This window comes from Pungitius pungitius, chromosome 16 (genome assembly GCF_949316345.1).
Source record: "Pungitius pungitius chromosome 16, fPunPun2.1, whole genome shotgun sequence".
Classification (NCBI taxonomy): domain Eukaryota; kingdom Metazoa; phylum Chordata; class Actinopteri; order Perciformes; family Gasterosteidae; genus Pungitius; species Pungitius pungitius.
Genome location: NC_084915.1, coordinates 6,991,775 through 7,008,274, shown reverse-complemented (window position 1 = coordinate 7,008,274; position 16,500 = coordinate 6,991,775). Strand labels below are relative to the sequence as shown.

At 44.4% G+C, this 16,500-nt stretch overlaps 2 protein-coding genes across 4 annotated transcripts in view; both read right to left on the bottom strand.

Annotated features, from left to right (window-relative positions):
• LOC119215260 (unconventional myosin-XVIIIa-like) overlaps positions 1-7,296 on the bottom strand; it is a 54,310-nt gene extending 47,014 nt beyond the window's left edge. Inside the window, exons 1-12 of one of the 3 annotated variants that reach the window (XM_062558035.1) lie at positions 7,157-7,296; positions 6,423-6,487; positions 6,258-6,283; positions 5,015-5,809; positions 3,334-3,447; positions 3,087-3,158; positions 2,605-2,631; positions 1,715-1,774; positions 970-1,057; positions 581-687; positions 317-493; positions 12-222 (exon numbers count right to left, since the gene is read on the bottom strand). In XM_062558035.1, the coding sequence (XP_062414019.1) occupies positions 12-222; positions 317-493; positions 581-687; positions 970-1,057; positions 1,715-1,774; positions 2,605-2,631; positions 3,087-3,158; positions 3,334-3,447; positions 5,015-5,809; positions 6,258-6,283; positions 6,423-6,459 (1,714 nt within the window). In that variant the 5' untranslated portion in view covers positions 6,460-6,487; positions 7,157-7,296. Of the gene's footprint in view, positions 1-11; positions 223-316; positions 494-580; positions 688-969; positions 1,058-1,714; positions 1,775-2,604; positions 2,632-3,086; positions 3,159-3,333; positions 3,448-5,014; positions 5,810-6,257; positions 6,284-6,422; positions 6,666-7,156 lie in introns of all 3 variants that reach the window. The other 2 variants (XM_062558033.1, XM_062558034.1) reach the window with 2 other exon arrangements.
• Positions 7,297-15,349: 8,053 nt separating this feature from the next.
• Positions 15,350-16,240, bottom strand: LOC119215547 (gap junction gamma-1 protein). The gene has a single exon (XM_037467784.2). It carries the CDS (start codon positions 16,238-16,240, stop codon positions 15,350-15,352), a length of 891 nt encoding a protein of 296 aa, XP_037323681.1.
• Between the last annotated feature and the right edge of the window lie 260 nt (positions 16,241-16,500).

Below are 16,500 nucleotides of genomic sequence, written 5' to 3'. Positions count from 1 at the left end.
TTCCAACCTACAGGAGAATGTTTTGTTGGTGCTGCCAGACGTGGCGACTAGGTACTGAATGATGTGTTGACAGTTGGTGGTCTTGCCACTCCCACTCTTGCCCAGCAGGACGATGGACTGATCCTGTCGAGTGGTCAGAAGGTTCCTATAGGCAGCCTGTGCCACGCCGTAAATGTGAGGGGCAGTATCCTCCCTTCTGCAGCCCTTGAACATTTGCATAACCTGAATAGAAGATAAACAGTTCAAATAAGATTGCCCTCTAAAATTCGGCTACTCTGTAAGAGATGTGTCCTCATATCCACAGGCTGCTTCCTACCTTTTCAGAGTACATCGAGGGGGCACTAATGGGGTTGACGACCACCATGTTGGGCCCAGCATGGGTGTGCATCAGGTTACCGCCGTACCGCTGCCTCAGGGAGTGCATCACGCTCGACTCGTTCAAATACTGCAGAGAGGCCAGGTCCTCCACTCGGTCAAACACGGGCGGGTTTGCCTGGAGTTGAAAGTAAAAACGGTCACGTACTCACCCGGTGTCGTTAGTAATTGACGCGGTTCAGAGATGATTTGATGATTAAAATACCTTCTCTACATCATCTTCATCCACATCCAATAAAGATCCGTCACTCTCCAGGCGGATTTTCACCTTCCCCTCTGGCAGGCTGCCCGCCTCAGTCTTCAAGAGAGTTGCTGCAGCACCACAAAGTCTGGAGTTAATTCAACCTGACACGTGATCTCCAGCCGAGTGCAGGAGCTTCACCTTATTTTCACACGTCTGATGTCTCGTGGCAGTTGTACGGCTTTCAATAATGTCTGAGCTTCATTTAACCTAAACAAGCAACATGCTTAGGCTTGTTACATACAGCTGGCGACCTACTCTAGACTGGTGCCCTCTTTAACATTTAAATGTTTACTTTCTTCCTTTTATATTGAGGTAATAACACCGGTAAATAAATGTTGGAGAGTTCTTACCCATGGAAAAGCCATCCTTGTGGACGAGCCATACTTTCTCAGTGTTATACCACGATCTCTCGGCCGTTATCTGCTCCTCAGTCTTTCCCTGTTAGGGACAGGTTACCACATCAATAAATTGAACATAACACAATGAACAACTATAACTGAAAAAATACTTCATAATGGACCACCACAAGGATCCTACAGATTTCCCGAGCACGGACTAACATGCAGTTCACATTCCCATTAGACATATGAAGGGAACAGCATTCGTAACCCTCCCGGCCCCTTTTAAAGCCCTCTTCAGAGCTCCCAGAATGTGCACTGTTTTATGAAAAGACATCACGGACAAGAGTGTGGGGCTGGGATGTGTCATCACAAACACAACAAATACATCTAAATAATTTCAGACACAACCAACAGAAACGGACTAAAAGGAGTGAGTCATGCAAGGAAAAATACATAAACAGACATGTGATCAAGTTAACGCAACAAGCATTGGATAGCTGCACCCAGACAGCATATTGTTTGTATATTCTCCCTTCAGTTAAAGCAGCAGGGACAGCAAGAAGTGCACTGCAATAGCTGGGGCTATGGGCAGGATGGAAGTTGGGCTTTCCTTGGGTTGTAATTCCCTCACTTACTAGTGAGCTGTCCTCCAGCTCTCACCCGTTTACCTCTTTACTTGATCATCACATAAGAATACCACAAAACACACTGTGAAACACGGAGGAACTACGATCACTTGTAGCCATGGTCAGACCTTAGCTGCAGCCGAATGTGCTGCCTTAAGGATGGCCACAGGGTCCTCAACAGGCTTGGACTGGAGAAGGGAAGGACAACAATGAAACAACGATGGAACACACAGATACAATGTGTAGCAGCTCAAAAATGTGTATCTGTAAAAAACATAGTATATTAAAAAAACAAACCGGCAAGACCATCAGCCGTTAAACAGCAAAATAGTAAGTAAAGCAACAGGCAGCATAATAAGTGCATCATTAGAGTCATTCACCAAAAGAAATTACAATATAAATGCATTAATGAGAGGGGATTACAAGGAGCATTGAAGAACAGTGTGTGGGCTCTGTGGGGCACAAAATAAATGATCTGCCATATTACCAGTCCCAGTTAATGAGACCAGTTATGCACAGTAAGGTGTAAATGCACGGCACCATGCAGTCAGTGAATGCTAAAGAACTTAGCTACAGAGATGGTATGGTAATGGATAAACACAAAGATTTAATGACATGTGATGAATACTATATCACAGCAAGCATTTTCAAAGAGTTTTTTCAGTTCTAGAATTTTGAGAAACTATTTACTACAGTTTCACCTCAGAAAATATACAGTATGTGAGTGTACACAGCAAAAACAGCACAACCAACATGCAAGCTGCATGTTGTGTTAATCGTACTCTGAATTTAAATGAATTCAAGGTGAGCTATTCATGATTCCCTCGGTGCAAGCAAACAAAGATCAAGAAGCCCAGACCCACATTTCGGGCCATCGCATACAGCTAAAGCGCAGCTAAAGGACAAAGACGAGCAGGCAGGTGCCGACAAAGTAGGGCAGAGAGGGGTCAGTAGAGAACAACAAGCTTAGACTCCAGCACTCTACGGGCGAGCGAGCCGACTGTCGCGCCGACCGTACCTGAGAGGATTTGCGGCCTCTGGCACACTAGCCATGCAAACAGCAGAGAGGACGGCAGCGAGTCGGGATCCGATGACCAGTAGAGAAGCCAAAATAGAAACATGAGACACCATTTGAGATAACAGAGGGAGGCATTAAAAAGCGAGGCCTTCCAGCGCCCTGGACTTTGAGAGAAGAAATCACCGGACACTGCCATAATAATAACAATGGGCATGGATGTGGCATGTAGCAATGGGCATGAAATCCTATATCCAGATATCGTGATTCATAATCACAACCTCTAATTTCATAAGAATCTGATAACCAAGTTTGCGAATTAAATTACCAAACACTTGGGAAATACACCCCCCCCCCCCCCTGCCCTCCTCCGCAATGGGAGCCATGGACCAGAGTCATTTTAGACACATCTCCCTCTAACTGTGGAAGTCAACAGGCTGGTAGCAGGTAAAGTCTTGGTAAAGCTTTGCAGGGGCACACGTTACATCATTGCCATTGGTGGCGAAGATCTTCCTCATGCGCTTGTAGTCCTCCTCAGAAGGAACCAGCTCCGGGACCTACAGTCGGATAAGCAGGACCAGCAATTGCAGCCAGGAAGTAAATCCAATGGCGCAGAGAAAATTGGTGTTACTGCCCACTTTACACAAACAAACCCCAAAATAAACTGTGAGGGCACAGAGAAGCATGCCATGGAAAAAATGAAATGTGAGAAACACACTGGGTGGCGGGTACCTTCGCAGCTAGATGAACACACGCCTGTTCATTCGGCGCAGACTGAGCCTGGGGCAGAGCAACGGGGGGCGGCTTACTGTCGGGGGCCGCGGGGGGACAAGGTGTCTCCTTTCCCTTCACACAATGAGACGCCAACATCCACCAAACACACACACCCACGTGCACGCAAGGGGATGGAAATGACATGGAAAGGTGACAATGAGGATGATATTGATGTTGCAGCTTTCGTTAAACTAAAGTATTCAATTCCACACATCCAGAACGACAAGCAACATCAAAGGGATATTTGTTCCTGCTAATTCAATTTTCCAGTTTATTCAATCAGGAAATGAGAATCGGGGAAACGACTATCAAAGAAAGACGGATCATTAAGCGCTTCATCAGAAAGATAATGGTTCAAGGCTTTTGTTTTTCAATGGTTCCTTAAGTAACTAGCTGTGGGAATTATCAAGGAAACGCAACAACATGCGAGGAATCGGGAGGGGGTACATCAAACCAAATCATCAACTAAATTTCATCATTTGCTCTCTAATTGTATTCAGCTGTGGATCAGTAATTATTTTTTCCTATATCTGCTTCAGTTTAGATACTTTATTTAAAGTTGAGGTTGTGCAGCTAAAATACTGTTTTAAAACGTGACAAAACGATTCTGATTCATTTGTATCTTCAGATAACAATCAGGCTAAGCAGGCCCATTTCAATGGAGTTTTTGTCAAATCTCATATGCTAAAAGTGAGAATCCAACGGACTTGAAAATACCAAAGTCCTCCTGAGTCATTTTATCAATTGCGTCTAATGGCAACGGCTGATGTCAGACACATGGCGTGTCTATATGACTCTATAGCGAGAGCAGAAAAAGTTCACATCTGATCTTCCCTTAATACTAAAAACGTAAGAGTCTCCCTAGAGAAGTTGTAATCACGATATCCCTCAGAGAAATCACCACGTGCATATCTCCAAAATCAAATCCCCAGCCGACTGCTCTCCAGATTTTATGGGCATCGTTGATCCAATTTCTGCCCACTGGCAGAAAAAATGCCAAAGACTCACGGCTAACGGCACAAAAATCTAACCTCGCCTCAGGTACAACTTGAAAAAGAGACCATGACTTTAAATACTAAAACAGTCCTGATTTTAGGTGAAGGTCCATCCCATCCAGGTAATGCATGAGCAACTAGGATCTTGGGTTTTCTGAGCTGTTTAATTAGCAGCAGCTAGCGGTTGTATTACTTTGCGAGATTATTATTTGTATTCTTTTTCCAGTTCCTTTTTCTCTAAAATCTCCCAAAAGAACCATCAAAGCCCCTCGCATCAGTGGTCAGCCTCCAGAAAGTGGTTGTAATGAGTCACGGCTCAGTGCTCGCGCATATCTGACCGGACTGGCAGTACAGCCTTATGGCCGCTGATCACCGGCTGACACGTGCACCCTTCATGCGTTCACTTTTTGAGACAGGCTTTATAATGTCATGGCTCCTTTGTACCAAAAAATTGACTTTTGTGAAAATTTCAAATGATCAATTGTGTTGATCTTGAAGAGTACAAGATGAATAATAAAAAAGCTAGTTGTGTGAAACACTGAGAGGAGGTTGCATGAATATGAACCTTGATGTCTGTGTTATTATCAAACAGCATGCTCCACCCAGAGGTTAAGTAGCAGAGGTGCGTTTATTCCACTCAATACCTCCGGCTTCTTTACAGCAACCACACGGGGCTTTGGGATGAACCCTGCAGGAGGAGCCAGGGGGTCCGTTCTTTGGACGGGGATGAATCCCGGGGGTCTTGCGAGGGGATTCTGCTGTGTGGACCCCGGACTGGATTTCCTGGCGGGGTTGAAGCCAGGTGCAGGTGTCAACAGGTTCTGCTTGGGGAGCGGGATGAAACCGGCAGGCGGGGCCAATGGGTCGTGTTTGGGAGCGGTGATGGGGTTGAATTTGGGCGGTGCCGGGTCTGGTTCTGCAGCAGCGGCCACAGATGTGACAGCCTCAGTTTTTTCCACGGCAGCTTTTTCGTCCTCTTGCTCCACCTGTCCTTTCCCCTCCTCCTCCTTCTCCATCGCCTTGTTTGTCGTGTCCTCGTGGCGTTCCTGGGTGCGGGTGCGAGGCCGGTGCTCCTTGGTCTTGCCTCTGCCCATCAGGCTAGTCAAACCCATGGAGATATCGTCCTTGTCCTGCCGAGTCGCTGTGCCAATTCGGAGGTTCCGGGAGTCTGCGGCCGAGGCGGCCTTTGCAGCCACCGAGACGCCAGGGAGGTTCTGGTCAACCGGCAGAGCAGGAGCCACGTCCCTGCCTACTCTCCTCCCAACCCTCACCACCTGTTTACCGCTTGAGCTCTGCTCCTCCCCCGGACTGTCCGAGCCGCCCATGGCAGCGTTGCTGTTTGACTCATCCACCGACGCCGCCGCCGCTGACTGTGCGCCGCTTCCTGTGTCTAACCCAGATTTAGCAGCTGCCTGAGGCTGACTGCTATCTCCATCAGACTAGATACAAACAGAGCAAGGCAGACAATAGTACAGATTATACCTGCGGCTGGCGAAGATAAACGGTCAAAGATTCCATCAGCAGGTTCTAGGCTCAGAAACGCCATAGAAGGGCTTATTCCAAGATTCTACATTCATGTTCAATTTTTACTGTGGAGCTTATCAGCAAAGACGTTGTGCTCAAAACATTTGTCATACTATCAGGAACAGCTCAAGTCCTATCAGTATTCAGGTAATTATTGATAAAGAAACTGCACCCAAGTTCAACTTATTGCAAGTTCATTTCCCAACCGTGGTTAATTAAACCGATATTATCTAGCAGAAAGTTATGATCAGGATATGTGACTTCATTCTTTTTCTGTTATATCGTGCCACATTACAGTAAACTGTTCATTCATCACGAATTATTGGCCAAAAGCATGCCGGGGGAGGGAAAAAATGCACTTACATCTGGTTTGTTCTCAACTTTAACCTATACGAGAGGAAGCAGGGAGAATAAGATCAAACCACACACGCAAACTGAAGCCAGAATAGTTCACACATTCAACAAGGAAAAGCATGTGCTTAATTTGAAATGTATATGAAACACAGACAGAAAAGGCCAAACTTCCCTTTTTCTCCCAGAATGAAAAGCGGGATCTGTACGCCATGGAGACGGGCAAGAAGTCATGGAACAAGCTGGACAGAGTGTAGAATAAATGTATAGAAAGATGAGATGATGTGAAAAATAAATAAAAAGACAGCCGGGAGAGGACGATGCACCGTGAGTAGCGTTTAAGAATGGCAACTTGGGGGTGAGAGGTGGGAAATTGTCGCTTGTTTACTGCACACTACAAGGCGGTGGAACCAAGCAGCCCTGAGGACAGAACACATGAAATGGATAGTTTAACTACAGCTCTTCAAACGACAAGAGACCTCGACCAGGAGACAGGAAAACACGACTAAACGTCTGTACTCTAGTATTTAATATATGTGGGGCAAAATCCACTAAAGCCACCAATATTAATGGTCAATGGACAAAGGAATCAAACAATATTTGGGAATTTCACACTTACAGCTATACGTAGTAACTAGACAAACATATCACACATTTTCCATAAGGGTTTAGACAAAAGAAAAGACCTTTTACTCACTGAGGGAGACAGAGCACAGCAAACTGACTGTGTCTGGCCCTGCTTTCATTAGAGTCGCCTCCTATAAATAGTTTCAGCAGCAGAAGGAGGAGGAGGCCATTTCTGAGAGGCCATCAGAGCTCAAATGGAACTGCTAAGCAGAGCATGCAGACCCTGAGAGGATCACACGGCCCACCACGCACACACCGTCCGCCAGAAGCCACGCGCCCATTACCTTCTCTACTGGTTAACCTTCCAATCTTCACTCAGCCGCCAGAGCGGTGCGATCAGGGGGCCCGAGGCAGGGTTAGTGACCTGGGTCTGCAACGAGCTCTTAGGAGAGTGTGAGGGCAGCACAGCCCGCTGACGTTGTGGTCTGAGGAGTGGAGGGGAGTAATGTGAGAGGAGCTGGGCCCGGAAAAGAGGGACAGCTGCTGAGATACAGAGGGGCTATAAATAGTGTTCGCGGAGGCACATCAATTAACACTTCTCACTGCCACACCCATTTTCTCGTGGCCAGGGGTCTCACTCATCAGGTGGGACACAAACTTTTATTTGTGCTTTTCATTTAAGAGGAACACAAAAGCTGCAATAACTCAATTAAGAGCTGTGGCTTAGTATTAAATTCAACATTGTCCTTCTCCAAATTTAATTAAGTTTATTTCATCTTTTGACTCACGCATCCAAAATAAGCATCCCGACAGAAAACTAATAGCTACAGTAATACACGCTTTGATTCACTGATAGGCATGCAGAAAAACTAAGGCCTGTGGTCACAGCATGCCTGTAATGATCCTCAATATGTTTTTTTCACCACAAGAGGGAGCTATAAAGTAATGCATGGATTCCTCTGTTTCATCGAGGGGTCTGCTAGTGCACACTACTGACCTAAAGAGGAGATGTTGTATGGTTGAGGGACAAACATTGAAACAAGGATTCATGCACAAATCCATGGCTGCAGGACACAAGCCCAGACGTGGGACAAACGGTGCTCCTGTGTGGAAGAGCAAATTTTAAAAATCTAATCTTTTAATACTGCACAACTGTATAACCGGCTGTGCTATGAACAAATGTTGTCTTCAGGTAGGATTTCAGCCCGTTGGCGCCATGGAAATAAAGCAACAGGCTTGGCTAGGCAGGAATGAACTAATCCCCTCTTGGTGTTCTCTTTTCCTCTAATAAACTGTTTCATTCATCCAATCAAGAGCGCCTATGTAGAAAGTACAAAGTGGCAAGTGGCAGTTGTTGAAGTAATTCATCCAGAAGCAGGAGAAAACATTTCATTTGAATATGCAAAAATGAAACCTTACTGAAAGAAAAGATAAAAACAGAGGACAAACGTACATAATCTGCTATAAAGCGTTCCTTCCTTATGGTAAAACCACAAGCTCTTAACACCCAGCAAGAGCCAGCCAAACACACAGCCTAGCCCGTTGATCTAGCACAGTTTGCTAATCCCCAGAGTCAGTTACTGGGACACAGCACCGTGTCGGCTGTATGTCTACTCATGGTAAGCGCAGACCAAAGATTAAGGACTCTATAAACCGTAATCTTTGTTGGTTCTGACCCAGTTAAATGCTTATAGAATATCTGTTTAAATGATATTTGCAATTTCTTTATTTACCAAACTGTTATTCATTTCAATTTTAATTGCTAGAAATTAAAAAGAGAACTAAAAAAAACAGATGCAAAAAGGTACAATATCCCTGAAGTTAAATGATTATATTTATTGGTCATTTCAGATACAAATCTCCATACAGCATAATCCCCAAAAGCAGGCAGGGATCATGGAGATGTTTGACCAGCATTCGTGCTTTCGGAACTAAGAGCAGAACTGAATCATGGGAGATCAAAATCTGCACTCCTTGGACCATTTCAGGAAGTTACCCAGATTATTCTCAGAAATAGCAAAAGGACCTGAGAATCTGAACGGTTCTCTAAGTGGGCCCTGTGAAGGCGCAGGTAGCAGCAGGTTAATAATCAGGTGTTAACGCACCTGTGAGGCAGAAAGTAAACAGAGCCTGATGATGGCCAGTTATAGAGAATCTGGAATGACGCTGGAAGTTTGCATGAAAAATCCAACAACCAATTGATGGACACGCTTGTAACAGCACTGATTCATAATCTCAATAAATACAAAGTCCTAATATAATACTATAAATTCTGTCCGCTTGTGACACTAGGAAAAGTACCTTTGAAACCACCACTGCGGCTCAGTTATGATAGCTTGAATTATATCCGACACATGAACACGAGAGCTGAAGGTCGGAAACACCATTCAATTCTGAAAAATTCAATAATAGAATGCATAAGGAGGGGATCTTAAGTACAACCTCTCCCACGAGCCAAACCTCTTTATTCTTGGAAGCCCCACCTCTTTCTAATCCATGACTGTGCTAATACTCTGGGCTGCTGTAGCAATGGCCCACTGGAAAGGGGGTGATGTGATTTAAATGGGCAGCTTGAGGAGATTACACCATTTGCTAATTTCCTAATGATAAAATTGTGTCTGGGCTGCAAGACAGGAAATGTAGTATGTGGCAGATAAATGACGCAGGGCATATCAGTCAACCACATGGGAACATCAGGTCAGGTGTGGACCACGCTGGCAAAAAGGCACTCATTATTGTGTGGGTCTAAACATGTAAAATTAGCTGCTGACTGGTATGATTTGAGTAGAATTTAATTAATACATGAATCATCTTTTTCCTGTTTTTTTTTCTTCAAAAAATAAATTTGATAGTTAAGTTAATTTTATCCTAGTTTTGTTTAGTTCATTTCAGTTCAAAATTTCTTGTACTCCCAGGTTTGAAAAGATAATGTTATTGTCAATATATTCAAATATAGAATTAAAAAAGGTATATAAGAAATGTTTAGTCAGCCAATAGACTAAGGCGTAAAACATTTTAAAAAGTAGCATGTGTTGTTCATGGAGAACATACTAACTAAGAGCCCCCTAAGAGCCCCCTTTGGCGACTGGAAAAAAAATTCACTGCTTTGTTTTAAGGGTTTTAAATTCATAAACCTACCCTTACATTCCATTTCAGTTTCATCCACTGTGAATGTGACTTCACCCAACAGTGATGTGAAACCGGAGTTTACAGTGAATTAGGGAAGGCACTGGAAGCTTTGGAAATCAAACAGACAAATCGCTGTTCTGGCCTCATGTAGTGTGGACAATGGCTGCCACCCAATGGACAAAAGGTTCATGCGCTCAGCTGTGCATACTCGTCCTCGCCATCAAATGTTCTAATTTAGGTCTGGGATAATGTCTGGTAATCTACTGCTGACCCCTTGGAAGGGGCAAACAAGCAAATTCTATTAATTTAGTGCCAGAAAGAATAATATGGATGAGGATGTTCCCTTTTTGTGTGAAGTCATTGCACCCAGCCAAGAAGTGGTCCAACACATAAACCCCTAAAAACCCACAACTAGAGATACAACAACACAACTCAGGATATACCATGGTGTGCGTTTTAGAGGTCCTGGCATAGGCAGGTTTTTTTGTCTGAAGGAAAATGCTAGGCTAACTGTTTCCCTTTGTTTTAAGGTTTATGCTAAGCTAACAGTCTCCTGGCTGTGACTTCATGGTTAGCAGACTGATTTGAGACCGGTAGGAATTTTCTCTTACTATTACACTCTCCAAGAAATTAACATATTCCCCAAATGTCAAAGCATTTGAACTAACCCTAAATTCAGCCAACGTGCAGAATGTGCTCATGCATCACGTATGGTTCTACCTGTGAAGCAGAGCTCTAGATCCAGAACCCAAACCTCATTATGAGCACCTATAAATAGTGCTGCTGGTTCTAGGTCACGCTCACGTTCTCATTTTCTGCTTATTACAACGGCCTGTCTCGTGAGGAGCATCAAGATCCGTTGAATGAAGGACGAAGCCAATGAGTCGTGTGTCCGGCTGTTCAAAAACATTCCCACAGGAGGCACGGCCCGATGTCATCCAAAATGATGGTAGCGTGGGTTAAAGCATCCGTTGGAAGGGAAGAGAATGTGGTGCGCACACAAAGATCATTTTAAACTCACACCCGCTGCACGAGTAGGCTACACGCCTCTTCTGTTCAGTCAAATAATTGTTTTCACCGTTGGGATGTCTCAAGAGTTCTTCACAGCAGCCTTGTTCAGTGAACCTTTGGAACAACCCAACCCGGTGCGAATTACAAGCAGTGAAGTTTCACACCAAAACAGATCGGATCCAGGTGTCCACCCCAATGGGCTCGGAAAAGAATGGAGATAATCTCCTTTACACAATAGGGCAATAATCTGCTCTCATACAGTGGGGTTCTGGATCAATCTCTGTCCAACAAATGCTCTTGTGTTGTGGGCAGATTAATTTCATTTCCTGACTGAAGCATCCGTCTCAAAAGATATAGCTGGAAATTGTTTCATTTCATGCATTGCGATGATAGAATTGACCTCAAGTCAGGCTGTTTAACATTAAGAAATACCTAGTAACAGTCTCAAATATTTTCATTTATATAGGCATCCATGACTATTTATCAGGGAGTTAGGTAACATAATGGTGACTGAGCCCACATAGCCAGCCCTGCATTTGCAGTATTACAAACTATTCACAAGTGTCCTCGTATGGACGGCTGGGAAGGGACAAAAACACACCACATTTAGAACGTATCACCATAGATGCCATCAAAGAGAACAAGGGAGAGATCTTTGAGTCTATTTGAATTCCCAAGGTTAAATCGTTAAAACATTATTCTGCTTTTTTTTCTATTTTCTATTGTCCCCGTTGTGAAACTCTAATGCTGAGACTTTTGAACAAGAAAATCTTACTGTAAGATTTTAAATACAAAATAAAATGTGTAACATTGAAAAAACACTGAGAAAAATCACAAGCCCATCGCAAGTAACACACTTAATAATGCTGATACGTGGGTGCTTGTTGTGCTACCTAATAAAGAGTTTCACTTGCTCATCTACTTGTTGCACATGATTATCCGAGTGAGAAGAAATGAAGGGGCCGCAGGCCAAGTCTTACAGGACCATATGCCCCTGGTTTGTGGCGGCGTTTGGGCCGTTGTTTCCTTCAGCTTCCCATTGTTTGGTGTCAAAAGAGTGGGGGAGGGTGGGGAGCCACAGGCTTATACACAAAACATTCTCTTTTTCAAAACACACACACACACACACACACACACACTCCCCCAAACATGCAAGCACACAAAAGCCCATTATCAGTGTCATTACAGTTCTACCCAGGATCAACAGATCTTCAAAATCTTCTTCAGGGTGCCAAACACATAAATGATAGGTATGAATTCTGCGATGTCATAGAAAACAAATGTGAATTTGTGTTTGCAAGTTACAATATAGCCCCCTGGGTGGATTGAACACTTTTCAGCAGTACTACTTACATCAAAGATGTGTTTGTGCGGGCCCTCGGCGCTCCTCAGCCAGCTGCGGTTCAACTCACTCAGCTCCCAAATGGGCTGCACCTTCAGCCGGACGGACTCTCCGGACTGACGGATCATCTCCACAATCTCATCCCGGCTCCTGGTCTCCACGTTTGTCCCGTTGATTTCCACCAGCCTGTCTCCTGGCACCAGGCCAAGAGTCGGGTCCTTGGTCCCGGCCCCCGGTTCGGCGAAGTGCACCACGCGCCGACACACCCCTCCATCGAGCTGCCGGTCCAGCATGGTGGTCCTCCTTAAAGAGAAGCCAAAATCCCCAGTGTTGCGGCGCTGCAGCTCCAGCTCTCTTGGCTCCGGTATTGGCGGTGGCACAAGCTCGGGCAACAGGAGGTCTGCTCCTGGGAACGTCTTCTCCACCATCTGAGGGACGTCAACCACGGAGGCGCCTTTTGGGTCGGAGCAGGACTTCAAATATGTCGTCCAGTTCTCCCCGGCAAGTTCCGAGGCCTCCAAAGCGTCGTCCTCACGGCTCTTCTGGGAAAAAGACACGTGCCTCTGGCCGACCGCAGAATTCAAGCCGGCCAGTTCCCCGAACTTGGTTGCTCTCTCCTTTACAGAGGTGTGAAGACGGTGCCCTTCCTTTGACCTCACGCCGTCGCCAGAGATGCTTGCACCCAATCGCCCAGCATCCTGCCCCAGAGTGGGAAGGCGCTCCAAGTCCGTCAGGTTCAGCTCCGCGTTAGTAGCTACCTTGATGGGGATGGGACTAGAGATTTCCAACTTGCTCCTGGAGTCCCTCTTAGAGCTCCCTCGATTGAGGTTGAAGAAGCCTCTACGTATGCTCATCTCTTCCAGGCTCTTTAACTCCGCCTGCGACATGCGTTCTTTCTTCTCCTTCTTGGCCAAGTCCTTCTCCTCCTTCTTGTCTTTCTTAATTAGGTGAAACATGCTTTTATATCATCATAGTCTTATACCAGATTAAATCGTCCACAGCGACAGAAGGGTCATAGAAATGGCGAGAGAGAGAGAGAGAGAGAGAGAGCATCTACAGTAGCTACGGACATGAGATGTCATCTGTAAGGAAAACAAGAAGAAAATTAAGATTTGTTTGATTTAGAAACAGCCTGAATTAGTTTGGTTTAAATATGGTACAGGCATGCTGATTGTTGGCCAGAATATTTTTATCATGCACTTACAAGTAGTAAACAGTAATATGCATATCTGATACACACAATAGCATGTCTGATGTGCAAAACAAAATTGCCGATACTGTTAATGCTTAGAAGATGCATTTGTTATTGTGTCTTTAAAGTGTATTACTGTTATATTATATGTATTGATCAATTCCAACATTGTTCCTACATGTTAATGTTGCAGCATGTTGAAACAGTTGAACAAATACTATCATTGTAATCAGCCTGTTTTTTCCAGACAAATCATTAATACAATAAAAAGTACACTGCATTACAGTGGCAACAAAGGATGCGACCTACAAACACCACCATAGTCTATATTTGGGATTTATCCTCTCAGTCCTCCACACTGACACATGTCCACGTCCGAAGTTGCCCTACATACTGACACACTTTTGAAGAGCTTGGACCACATCTGTCTTGCTGTCAAATGTTCAGCATCGCCATTAAAAAAAAGAGATGCAGAATATGTTAACATTTGAGCACAAGGCTCTCTGTGGAACCTGAATACCTCCCAAACCTCCTGGGTCCGCCTCATTAACAATAGCGACGCACTTAAACATATCACCTGAGGCCGGACCGGCTATGAATCTGCAACAGCCTCACTTTTTAAAGCACTTTTAACTTCTGCGAGTTTCGTCGTGGTGACTGTTTGCGTGAAAAGAAAGGAGGTTCTTGATGCTTAGCTTTAGCTGAACTTACTGTGCACGCGCCGCCACTAGGCTGCCGCTGCGGCGGGTCCAGCGCGGCCGTAATGCTCGCCCTTTAAGCGGCTTTGCCCTCATTCTCTAGCACCGGTGTGCCTTAGGGAACACGTTCGGTAGAGAGTGTAACAATGTCATTAATATAAAACAACACAGTTGCACGTTTAGGCTATCGGCACATATGAAGCTGACCTACCTGCACCTGACCGCGCTGTTGTCTTCTTTGAAGTTTTCAGCATTTTTCTCACTGGTATTGACAGCAGGTGTGAGAAATGTAGCTCGTGATGCCTTCACGTGCTTACCGTAAGCTCCGTTTTATCAAAAGTAGAGGAGGATTTCAACGACCTGAGGAAACAACCATTGACTAAAGGCACACCTACTTTAATGTTTGTGTTTTTAATTCATGAAAAACATGCCGCTGGCATTAATGTATAGTATAGTATATATAGTTCGATCTATATAGTTAGATACAGATATATATAGTTAGATATGGAAAATCTACGAAACTTATACTTATGTGCATAGAAGACCTATTTAAAATACTTCATGAATGAATTATTATCCACTAGATTGGAACATCTAGTCTTTAAAATTTTTAGGTCCAAAATGTTTCTACTGCTTTAAAAATGCATTAGTTCCCACAACACGTAAAGGCAGCACAGACGTAAACCGGGCAGCAGTGACTCCTCCTGGTTGTTCTGCTCAGTGAATGTGCAGGTATGCAGTAGGGGCACAGGTAAATACTGAAATATGTTATTATATTAATTTATGTTTTATTATAAATTATATTTAATGCTATGTAATGTTATGTTGTTTGATGTGACACTTTATTATATTTGATTTTACTATATTATATTACATTATATTGGACAGAAAAATGTTTCAGATGCATCTGTTTCTGTTTTAAATATCTCTCCCTTCCTTATTCCCGTTGTAAAATGTCTTTATTTTTTTATTATTATCATTATTGGTATTATCAAGTCAAGGGAAATCCAACTTTTTATTACCATTGTGGTACACGTAACCCATTGTACAGGCTACAGTCAATTCATTTTGCTAACTGCCATTTTGATCAATATATACAATTAACTTTGTACATGGTTTAAGATGTTTAAACGTGTCATCTGTCTATACAAAGGACCTTGTTTCTTCAACAAGGGTCAAGAGAGAGGTGGTCTGCAGGACAACTCTGCCTGTTGTCAGAGTACAAATCCCCCTGCTGCCCAGGGTTTCCACCTGTTTCACAGCACGGACAGCATGCAGATAACAACACCCTGAAAATGTAAATCCAGCCTACATAATGCAGCTCCACAATGTTCAAGACAAAGCAGCCTAGACTGACGCTGAACATGAAGTTGAGAAAGATGGTTTTCTCTGTGGCTCGGGACACAAAGCAGTCGGTCCTGTTTGGGCATGGGTAGGTCTCACAGCGGAAAAGGTTTGGGACCTCAAATCCGAAGAGGCAGTACTGTCCAACGAGAAAGATTATCTCCATGATGGAGCGCAGCAAAACGTGGATGATGTAGATGAGTAGCACTTGGCTGGAGAGGTGGGTCGGGTCCTTTTCTACCTCTCTCGCATCCTCCTCCAGCTGGCTCTTACCATCGCATTCCCCTTCACGAGGACTGCGGGCCTTCAGTGTGCTCTCTTGTTCTCTACCAGTGTGTTTGTCCCGTTGAAGTGAAAGTGAGGACCCGGGCACCACTTCAAGCTTCCTATCCTCCTGTTTTTCATTTTTGGTAATGTTTTGCAAGACGTAGACGATGTAGAAGATGGAGGGTGTGGAGACCAGCACAATTTGAAAGACCCAAAAGCGCAAGTGTGATACAGGAGCGAAGGTGTCGTAGCAGACGTTGTTGCAGCCCGGCTGCAGGGTGTTGCAGGTAAACTTGGACTGCTCATCGCTGTAGACAGCATCCCCCACCAGAGCCACGAGCAAGATGCGAAAGATCAGCAGCATTGTCAGCCATATCTTGCCGATGACTGTGGAATGGTTCTGGACTTCCGTTAGGAAGCGGCCAAGAATGGACCAGTCTCCCATTTCTGTGGAGAACACGGTGGTTACAATTCTATTTACAGCAGTCAGGCAGAATGTATCAATGACAAAATCGTTAAGAAACTGAAGTGGTCGATCTGCACTTCTAAGGAGGAATCAGTCCATAAAGCGTAACTCAATCTCACCAAGATTGCATATTTGGGGCTTTTCAAATACTAGAATACAATTTAGATTAAAATATCCACAAAATCTGGCATGCGACGCAACCTCATTGTAAACTTTCCACTATGAATTCTATAAAATTA